Source organism: Cydia splendana, chromosome 14 (genome assembly GCF_910591565.1).
Source record: "Cydia splendana chromosome 14, ilCydSple1.2, whole genome shotgun sequence".
NCBI lineage: Eukaryota > Metazoa > Arthropoda > Insecta > Lepidoptera > Tortricidae > Cydia > Cydia splendana.
Window position 1 is genome coordinate 19,344,699 of NC_085973.1, and position 11,157 is coordinate 19,355,855.

The following is an 11,157-nucleotide window of genomic DNA, read 5'->3' on the forward strand; positions in this document are numbered from 1 at the left end:
CATAGAATACAATGATCTTTGAGAACAGCCTATTTAATTACATATGCGCCGAAATAGTCAATAAAGCTAATTACTTTATTATTCAAATATTCCTGACGAGATTACGCTGATTTACAGTATCAACAGCAATACGGGATACACAAGTGGAAGGGCCGCCATTCCGATCCCACATCGACCGGTGCGAGCGATCGTCTTACCAAGACCAAGCGTGCGTGATCTCACATTACTCTTAGTTGTCATGGACCTCGAAGCCACTGTTTGTAATGACAAATGGTCGCTCGCGCTCGGTAAGCGGCGGGCACGGCGGGGACAGGTCGGTCGACCGGCGAGTAAACATGGGACCGTTAGGTGTCGTATAAAGGCCTGTTGCCGGCCGCCGCCGGCAGTCCGCGCCCCGCAGCCATGCGTCCTCTAGTGCTTGTACTCGCCCTCGCCGCGCTGCTTGCGCCCGCGCACCTTGCCTCCATCGCCACATCGGAGAAAAAACTAGGAGACCCTATCAAAGACGTCCTCGACACAGAAGCGCAAAAAGCCCCCGAGGAACCGATCGACCAAGCGAACACCATTAAGGATATCGACAACCAGCTCTTAAAGAAAGCCGACCCGATACCCGTTAAAGTTGTAGTCGAAGATGTCGCACCTGTAGTAAAGGACAGTGAGGATATCGTCAAGAGGGTCGAAATAGATCTGAAACACCCCGGCGAACCCCAGCGACAGGAACATGAGACCCAGAATCCGGAGCATTACGAGGATGATTCGGCTCCCGTCGCTACCATCAAACAGATGATCAAAGACTCCCAGGAAGCCTTCAACCAACGCTTCAAAGACGTCAGCGAATGCATTGGCGAATGGCTCCTCGATAACAAACCGGATATCTCACTTAAAGACAGCATTAAAGACTTGCAAGACACATTTATGGAAAACATCGAGAAGGTGAACTCTACTATTCAGAGCTACTGGAATCAAGACAAGGCCGATTCAGAAAAGAAAGTGGAAATTGAGAAAGTACAGTCTGGCTTGAAAGTTCTGGAAGAGAAGTTTGAAACCGGAGTTCAAGATTTGAACAACGGAGTGCGGAACCTGGCCGTGTTGAAGCAGACCCGTGACGACGCCAGCACCACCACCGTCAAGCCCTCTGGGATACCTGGGATACAATTCCCCGGCTTTGTGACGGGTTTCTGGTCTTCTGTGACGAATGGTTTCAGTAACGTCACGAACCAGATCCAGAATATAATCGGGCAGGCGAGCAATAACTCGTCCGGGGCCTCCGGTGTGCAGTCCGATGAGACCTCCGCCTCCACGTCGAAGCCGACAGTGTTCCAAGCAATCCAGAATCAGATCCAAGGTATCTTCCAGGGCAGGCCGCAGGGCGCTCAGAGCGACGAGCAGCCGGCCGGCCAGACCGGGCCATTCGCACAAGTGATTCAAAACGTGCCCCTACTACAGAATTTTGTCAACTTTATCCAACCGAAACCGCAAACCAATGAGCCTGGCAAACCGGCGCAAACCACAAACAGCGAAGGAAGCAACGTCGTCCCGGCCGACCCTGCGAACCCGGCCGACCAGCAACAGAAGAAGCCTGACGAAGCACCCGCGGCTGCCCCCGCCCCCGCCTCCCAGGGCCCCATCCAGCAGATCATCCAGAGGAACCCCATCGTCCAGGGCATCGCTGGCGCCGTCCAGAAAATTCAGCACACCATCAATAACCCTGAGAAGCCTAGAGAAGGGACAACGGAAGAGAAAGGTAGGCATCCTATATCACCGTACACAGCTCACAATTCCTCAAATAACTACACCTTCACATAAAAAATAGGCACATAATATAAACAACTACGCAACAATATTTTATATCTAAGTAACTTTGAAATCTAATTATATTATTAAATATTTTGATTTGTGTTTTCCGCCCCTCCGGCCTCCGCCACCAGAGGGTATTGTCACTTTTTCTTTCTTTCTTTCGTATGTGATAGGTATATTTCATCAGTTTATCGTCTAAGTATTGAATATGACGGCTTAGGTATGCGGTTGATTTGCAAAAACTCTGTTTGTGTAAGTAAACAAAATTAATGTCACGCCGTTCAGCGGGCCCTATTTTCGCAGCAATGTTTCAGCTTCAAGTCTAGTTTATGTAAGTTTGTTTATCTAATGTTGAATGGTTTATCTTCTTCCCCTAAAAGGCGACGTGAAGGCGGGGTTCTTCCCGTACTATGGTCACGGACACAAGCCACACAGACCATCGGACGGTACGTACCACTATCATCGATCTCTTAATATTCAGGCTTCTCATATACGCCTAGCTATATTCTCTTGAGCTTAATAATGATTAGTTCGCTCAAGATAATGGAAACGTTTTGTGTGCACGTTTCACTTAGATTCGAAATCTAAGCTGAAATATGCTGTACCGATAAATATGTCTCATGTCTTCGTATTATGGACATGTCCCATACGAAGTATAAATAGGTTACTTTTACTTTTTATATTGATATGGTTGACTGGTATAGAATGCCGCTAGGCATTAAGTCCGCCATTTGTATTTTTTTTTGTATTTTATGCAATAAAATAAAATAAAAAAATATAATAAGTAATGATTAGTATTTTCAGACCCTAACTTTTCATTTGCTCTCTCTTGGCTCTATGTTTATTGAAGTTTATGTAATTAATTAAACATAACCTACCTACCTGAACCTGTACCTGAACTCAATTCTTATTGCGTACACTCGCTCAAAAATCAAAATTTTGTACATCTTATTTCGGCTTCCGTAGCTTAGCCGCTATAATAATTTTATTGCGATGCTGAAAGGTCCTGGGTTCAAATCCCGGTAAGGGCATTTATTTGTGAATCCCTTTGTTTTATCTATTCGAATTTGTGCAAAGTAAATGTGTTAGCAAGCTAGATGCAACATCGCACACTAGGTCCACACTCACACATACCGTTATGACCCATAGTGGCCGCCTGGCAGGCGTTCGTAACCGGTCTGATAGGGTCCATAGGCGCCACGATCAACGGGACCGCGACCACCATCTCGACGGCGGTCAACAGCGCTATCAACACGATTGGTAGCAACATCGAGGTACATCGTGACCGGTACCTGGACTCTAACAATTTGTGTGCTTTTGAAATGGTTTTGATACGACCTAAACCGTAACAAGTTGAAATCAAAACCGTAACAAGGTGTTAAAACTGAATCGGTATCCTGCTAAAGAATGGAATTTAAGTATCTGTCTTATCTGTTATCTAAATCGTAAGCCTTCAGTCATTGGTGGTCAGTCAAGAGTGTTGTAAATTGTAAATAACAAATATCGACTAAACTAGAAGCATTTTCTGATATTAGTGATTTAAAAAAAAACCGTTTTCTAAATTACCCCGATGCACCTTTTTATTAGACTAACCATTACTTAGTCCCAATCTTTACGAGTATACCTAACAGGGTTCTGTAGGTAATGTGCAGCGTGCAGCTTTGTGTGTCGTAGTGGTCGGGTGTTGCTGTGTCCGACGTTGTCCATGTTTACTTTGAAGGGGAGCAGAAAATAATTCAGTTCCAAATCAAGGTCATGCCCTTTTTACCTCTCTATTTTAAGGGCTGTGCAAAATTCACCGGATAATTGCATGCGATTTTCGATACATTGCCGATCGATCAAGGGTATTAAAAATCGCATGCGATATCGGTAAAGTTTGTATAGAATCCTTTAATTTAAGCTGTTCATTTATATACATTATGTATTCTGTAATCTGATGTGTACAGTGATTTGGTCTCGACTGTAATGCTGTATATTATGTTTTCAAATAAATAAATAAAAAATAAAAAAATATATATACTTAATTTGAGAGTGAAAGGGATAAGGCTAACTTTGTATTTATTTTGTTGTTTTAGAGTTGTGTTTATTTTGTTGTTTTGTGCTTTTTAGGCTGTCAGCTTTTGGTGTCTTTGTTTTTTACGTATCAATTGTCTAACATTATTGTGTGTGTTGTTACTAAATTAATCGTTAGTGAATGAATAGTTAGTGTAGTTCTCATTAATTGGTAAGCAATCACATTGTAAACATTTTGTGTTCTACACATTTAAGTACATACCTATAAATATGTATATATTTCCCATTACAAACAAAACATCTAACGTTAAAATTTAATGTAAAAAGGCCTAAATGCTGCGGGCTCAGCACGGTTCCATTTTTATCGACTATCACTATGCGCGTCCCTTTCGCACTTACATACTTGTTAGAACGTGACAGGCATGGTGACAAGGGATAAAAACGCGACCGTGCTAATAAGCCGCCTGGTTTTAGAAATGTCATAGTAATAAAATACCTATCTATGAAAACAATGGCTACTTTCAGCTTAGAAAGAAACAATCGCAGTCAAAGTCGGTCGAAAGAGAAAACAACCACAGTTAACTTGAAGTGTTCGTATTAAACTTGTCATTTCATTTAAGTACGACGCTTTTGTGCGTCATACAATACAATACATTTGTCAAGGAACGTAAATGTGCAAAATTTCTTACTCTACTATTGATAAACAATATATACCTACTTAAGTAGCATTGGATGAATACCGTTTCAATGTGCTCAAAAATTCGATTTTTTTTAATTAAAATAATTTTTAAAATAATGTTGATAAATATTTAACGATTTAAAATTACTTATGTACCTTACAGTAGGTACCTACCTGCCTAATGACGAGGAGGAACTTTTATGATTTTTTAAACGCTGTTCTTTTCGAGTTGACGCAAATTTTAACTAAAGTGGTAACGCCTGTTATAATAATATAGAATCATGCAATGATGTCGCTTTAACACTGTGTGTCCACTGTCTATGTCCTAAAATTTAAAGGTTTTAACTTTGTGTTTATTAATCCCACAGAATTTATTACAATCCACATACAGTGATTGATTAATGTTTTGCGCAACAAAAACCATCCACCCTCCGATTATATTCTTTCAATCGGTTACTGTAGAGTCTGGCTAATGAAAGATGAGCTTGGAAGAAACGCGGCAATTTCTTTCTAGAATATAGAACTTTGTTGCGCAAAATATTAACTACCAATCATGGTCGGAGTTCCAGAGCCCTTTCTAAATTTCCCTTTTTCAACAGACCATAATATCGTCGACAACGGGGTGAAGGGAACTCCCGTCGAGGCCGAGAAGCCGGTCGAGGCCCCCGCGGTTCCAGAGGCCCCCGTAGTCCCGGAGGCCGAGGCGAGTCCCGTCGTGGAGGCCGTCAAAAAAGACTGAACCAGTCACTGTGTGATATAAGTCGTATAAGCTAGTATTTATTTTAGTGTACATGTAAATAAGATGATTGATATAAATTTATATCTAAATTAAATGTTGTTTTAATTGATCAGTGGTGTAATTTAGGATATTGCCATGGAGATATGCAACGACAGCAATGTTCCTTTGAGTCCTGCTATAGTTTTTTGCAGTCTCATAGAACTATCGTTTTTATCTTGATGTCCCATATATACCTAATAGCCAGGACGCACTTGACTGTGGAGCGACCAATGAGCGACCATTGACTCAAGTCCCATGGACAGTCAAGTGTAAAAATATGGATGGGTGCATACAACTTACTCAAAAATATGTCCTATAATTATCTCTAGATAATTTTTATGGCGTTGACAAGGACGAGATAATTCTGAACAGATTCCAAAGATTCATACAATATTTTATGAATTATAACTTTATGAGACCCCCTCCTGAGTCCTGGGTAATGGCTCCGTGGGAGACATTAATTTACCCTTTTGTTAATTTACCCTTTTAAGAATAATAATAATAAGGATAAGAATTATTTATTGTCACACACATACAAGAAAACAAAGACGATAAAAAGTAGTAGTTTTAATAGTAAGACACTTGAAAATTCTTTCAAAAGTAGAAATGGAAAACCGGGAATTGATAAAAGTTTTAATAATTTGTCTTGATACAAACTAAAACTATACTCATCCCTTGTTTTAGTCATAAGTGTATAATAGAGTATATTGTACAATATAATTATATATAAAGTGGGTCAAGCAGATCTTGTCAGTAGAAAAAGGCGGTAAATTTGAAAAATGTAGGCGCGAAAGGATATCGTCCTATAGAAAATTTGAATTTCGCGCCTTTTTCTACTGACAAGATTTGCTTGACCATCTATATATATATATACTAGTACCAACATAAAAGCCGTAACACACTGCTAAAGTCGCGGTGCGGTGAGGTAGTGTGTTATGGCTATAACACAAAGACAGTATGATTCTATTCTATCTTTCTATGTTTGAGATGAGACAGTCTCTGGTCAAACTATAGTTGGTCAGACCAATTTGTCAGTCAGTAAGAACCAGGATAACTATAACTAAGTACTCATCCTTTTCTTTTGAGTGCTAGTGCTAGTGTAACACAAAAATAGTATGATTCTCTCTGGCTATGATTGAAATGAGACAGTCCTTTGACAAACTATATATCTAAATCTCATGTCATTTGTTGTAACGTCTGTGGAAGCTTCAATAAATCTATTAACTGTCAATCAATATTGTCTGTGGTCTTTTTGACAGAAGTTTGCACGGATTATGAATGAATCTTCTTCAATGTCGTCGTAAAAATAGTTTTTTTATAATACAATAGTATTAACACAAATCAAACTAGTATAATTTAATCCGTGTACAGTGATACTTAATCGTGCTGTGAGAAAATGGTAATGTTCAACGTTTTTAAGAGACCCTTTTTAGGTTATGTAGTAGTGTCCTTGTGAATTTACGGGTGTTCTAATGTATTTCAGCACGCATACAGACAGTTGCTATTCAGTCCAGCACGGTGGAAAACAGCGCTACCGACTAACATCAAGACAAGCGCATTTGCTATCAAAACCGATCAGGTAAAATAATTCACTACCAAACTCCAACTATAATAATAAATATTATTATATCAGTGGCGGATTTGCCCTAAGGCCCAGTAGGCCCCGACCTAGAGCGGCCAGATATTAGGTGCTTTCTAAATGATGGGTGCTATATTCCTCTCATAAGAGGGCCAGCTAGTGCTTACTACAGGGTCTGGGGCCTAGGACAGCCAAGACTACAAATCCGGTCCGTTATCCCTTACCTTTTTAAACATGATAGATATTAATATTGTAATAAACATTTTAATTTGTCTATTTTCTTATCTAAAATCTGGTTGTTAAAGCTTAAAGCTATCGGCAAAATGTATGTGTAAAGAGCTTGTGTTATGAAAAGCTATACTACTTCCAGAGCCACAACAACTTCCAAGAATGCCGGCACTACTCAGCACGAAAAGGTTTCTTCTCCTCCATCATCGAAAACATCAAAGAGGATATCGCCAAGAACAAGGAAATGAAAGACAACATCAAGAAGTTCCGAGAGGAAGCACAGAAGCTGGAGAACTCAGATGCACTGCAGGCGGCGCGGGCAAAGTTCCACGCGGTGGAGTCGGAGGCTTCCAAGAGTTCAGAGTTCCTGAAGGACTCTCTTGGAGGGATCAAGGATAAGATGGAGCATGTTTTGGAGGAAGCTGGCAAGACTGAGATTGCAAAAAAGGCTGGTGAGGGTGGAGATGGACTTATTTCACAAAATAAACACAAATTCAAATATGCCTTCATGGTATGCGTTAGAGTGCGTGTTCACAAATTTTTTTGCACCTCGGCCGCTCTGATATATCTGATGGTGGCTGTACCTGGCTATTAAATTATTACTGTAGTGAGATTAACAATAAAACCTGTTACTTAATATATTTTTGTTGCTTTTAGGCAAATTCACGGAAGACATTTCTAAAACAGCCAAAGATGCAGCGGAGAGCATAGCTGACAGGAGCTCCAAGCTTGGTCAGACTTCAGCATTCAGAACCATATCACAGGTTATAGTACATTGTGCAACATGGGGCGTAAGTTGAATATTGCAAACGAGAGTAAGTTAAATCTGAGTCAAAGGAGCGATTTATAGACTCGAGTTTGCAAGATTATTACGCCCCGAGTTACACATAATGTTTTTCATCACACTGCGATACAAAAATTAAGTATAAAGACAAAAACTGTTAATTATGGCACTAGAAACTTCATAACTGCCTAGGGAGAACGCTTTTTCTATAACTCCCGCTGAACCTGCGTGCAATTCCACATTTACTGAGCGAGTGTGATGAAAATATTATTATTTATTATTTAACACATTTTAGTCTACCTATATAGATATTCCTAATCCCCCAAGGGCATTGTTGCCCATCCTTTGTAACTTTAAGTGTACAAGAATTTTTAATGAATAGATCATAAAAGTAGTGTTACTCTAGTGTTATCTTCTACCTGCCTACAATTCAACATTTGCCAGAATAATTGCAATTTTAATTTGTCAAAAAATAAACATTCAAAATATAATGGAATGGGAGACCGTTTTGTAGGGCGGCTAGATGTTAAATAAAGGATTTGAGTTTTACAAGAATGGACTTAAAAGACAGCAAGTCATTTCAGTTGTGAGTAGACTTGTTTTACGGTTTAGGGACCCTATTACTAAGACTCCGCTGTCCTTCTGTTTGTCTGTCACCATGCTGTATCTCATGTCATGAACCGTGATAGTTAGGCAGTTGACATTTTCACAGATGATGTATACATTTCCGTTGCCGCTATAACATACTAAAAACATAATAAAATAAATATTTAAGTGGGGCTCCCATACAACAAACGTGATTTTTTTGCCGCTTTTTGCGTAATGGTACGGTATCCTTCGTGCGCGAGTCCGACTCGCACTTGGCCGGTTTTTTTATGTTTTTGAGGTGTGATCGTCTCTCGCTCCATTTCTCATTGCTCCTGATTATGTGCTCCGTTCACCTTCAACCACGAGTATGAGTGAAATGCACGATAATTTAATAACATCATTCCGATACCGGTGTACGTTTGAATCGGCCTGTGGGTCAATTTGTGTAAGATTTTTTGCGTAATATGTATTAATAGAATGAAATAGAATAATGTTTGTTTCCCTCAGGCGACGGAGGTGGTGCGGAGCGAGATGGCGCCGCGCGGGCTGGAGGGCCGCGTGTACTGCGCGCCGGCGGCGCTGCGCAAGCGCGTGCAGGTGCGTGCACGCCCGCGCAGTAGCTCGTCCTGCTGCTGACTCCAGCCAGGACTCGCGTAGCTATACTAACTGAGATTTGTGCCATATTCATCTAATTGGAGCAAATTAATGACCGCTTACGGCCTCTCGGTTAAATTAAAGGGCCCGATGCAATTTGCCCGCTCTACCGATAAACTTTTTTGTTGTTATTCTGTCCCGTCAGCGAGGGGCAATAATTTAAATACTATAAAACAATAATTTTAAGAGTGACTCGGGGGAACGTAACCGTGGCAACGAGTGACTAGAAAAACTTGATTCATTAAAGTGGTGTGTCTAAAAGTAGCTTTTTATATTCAGATCGCCGAGGACTTCCGCACGTTCGCCCCCGACACGGAGACGGTGGGCGTGGAGCTCCACAAGGACTCCAAGTTCTACCAGCAGTGGGAGGAATTCAAGAACAACAACCAGTATGTCAACAAGGTGCGTGTCTCTTTCACGCGTAATGGCAACTAGAACAACCGTATTGTCTCGCACAGCTCAACTGTGGAATGAACTGTCGCCCGCGGTGAATCCGGCCCAATGAGTACCACCTTTAAACTTTCAAGAGAAGACCGTTCTCCGACTTGCTCACCTCCTACCCCCTGATTAATATTTATTACGTAAGAATTTTAAGCAAAAGTTTAATTGTTTGAGTTGTTTTATTTTTCAAAGAAATAGTTTTTAAGGAACATTTATTTGTACCTAAAAAGGTACTAGAAATTTTAATTTGATAATCTACTTGGTTTTATATTAGAGTTTTCGCATAAGTATTTCATCAGTCTGCGCGTTTTCAAAGTAAAATTTTTTACTTTGTACATTTTGTGATCTTACGGAAGAACTATAAAAACTCCCGCCCACTGCCTTGTAAGACGTGGTTGACCTAATTGCCTATTAAATAGATAACCCATTATGTTTACAGGTCTTAGATTGGAAAATAAAATACGAAGAATCCGACAACCCAGTGGTCCGCGGCGCGCGTTTCGTCACCGAGAAGATGGGCAGCCTGTTCGGCAACATGTTCGAGAAGACGGAGCTCTCCAAGACCCTCACCGAGATCTGCAAGATCGACCCCACCTTCACCTCGCAGAAGTTCCTCGACGACTGCGCCAACGATATCATCCCGAACATACTCGAAGCCATGGTCAGAGGTGATCTAGATATACTCAAGGATTGGTGCTATGAAGGAGTATTTAACATCCTAGCGACACCCATCAAACAGTGCAAGCAGCTCGGATACAGACTCGACTCCAAAATACTCGATATCGAGCAAATTGAACTCGTTATGGGCAAAATGATGGACCAGGGGCCCGTTCTAGTCATCACCTTCCAGTCCCAGCAAATAATGTGTGTCCGGGATGCCAAAAATAATGTCATTGAAGGCGACCCTGATAAAGTCATGCGAGTCAACTATGTCTGGGTCCTGTGTCGGGACCCTCAGGAGTTGAACCCGAAGGCCGCTTGGAGGCTCCTAGAGCTCTCCGCCAACAGCGTAGAACAGTTGATATAGATTAAGAAATAGCTGATTAAATCGTTGAACGATCGACATCTTTCAGTGCCTGTCCTATCCTGAATCCAATGGAACTAATGAAATCTAATGCCATTTATTTAGATAAATGTAAACATAAAGATTAGGATCCAAGAATTATGATATTTTATATTCAATGAAGTGACGTCTCTATCGAAGTGATAGACCAGTTTTAATGAAATTCGAATAACCACTGGTTAGAATTTTTTACACAGAAGTGAAATAGATTTTTGTTCGACCACACCCGTCACTTGTCATTTTGTTATTTAATTTTACGCCGGCCTTAGCTATCAAAGTACTTAATTCGGCTTCATTTAAAGGTAAAAATAACATGAAAATCAGACATAAATAAAAATTACGATTTTCTATAAATAAAATCCTTGAATAGAGTTGAAAATGAGCGAGACCATGTTGGTAAAGTGTTTTATCTCAACGTGGTTAATCTTGCGTTAAAAAGCAAGGCAAAGGGTCCGGCGAGTTTTGTTTAATAATTTATGTTTATTTTGTAATTACCTTTAGTTTATTTTTTATGTTTATTGTTAATTTAATAAATTGTTTTATTTTCAATTGA

General features: G+C 40.4%; 2 protein-coding genes across 3 annotated transcripts; both read left to right on the forward strand.

Annotated features, from left to right (window-relative positions):
* Positions 1-251: 251 nt before the first annotated feature.
* LOC134796678 (uncharacterized) lies at positions 252-5,322 on the forward strand. 2 transcript variants are annotated; one of them, XM_063768827.1, is made up of 4 exons: positions 252-1,744; positions 2,178-2,243; positions 2,947-3,071; positions 5,089-5,322. In XM_063768827.1, the coding sequence occupies exons 1-4, from the start codon at positions 403-405 to the stop codon at positions 5,113-5,115; spliced, it is 1,560 nt and encodes a 519-aa protein (XP_063624897.1). In that variant the 5' UTR covers positions 252-402; the 3' UTR covers positions 5,116-5,322. The 2 variants fall into 2 exon arrangements, with proteins under 2 accessions (XP_063624897.1, XP_063624898.1); XM_063768828.1 differs by lacking the exons at positions 2,178-2,243; positions 2,947-3,071 and having other exon boundaries at positions 255-1,744.
* A 1,181-nt stretch (positions 5,323-6,503) lies between these two features.
* On the forward strand, positions 6,504-11,157 carry LOC134796679 (mitochondrial import inner membrane translocase subunit TIM44). The gene is made up of 7 exons (XM_063768829.1): positions 6,504-6,666; positions 6,751-6,846; positions 7,217-7,526; positions 7,732-7,838; positions 8,954-9,043; positions 9,380-9,502; positions 9,981-11,157. The coding sequence occupies exons 1-7, from the start codon at positions 6,664-6,666 to the stop codon at positions 10,566-10,568; spliced, it is 1,317 nt and encodes a 438-aa protein (XP_063624899.1). The 5' UTR covers positions 6,504-6,663; the 3' UTR covers positions 10,569-11,157.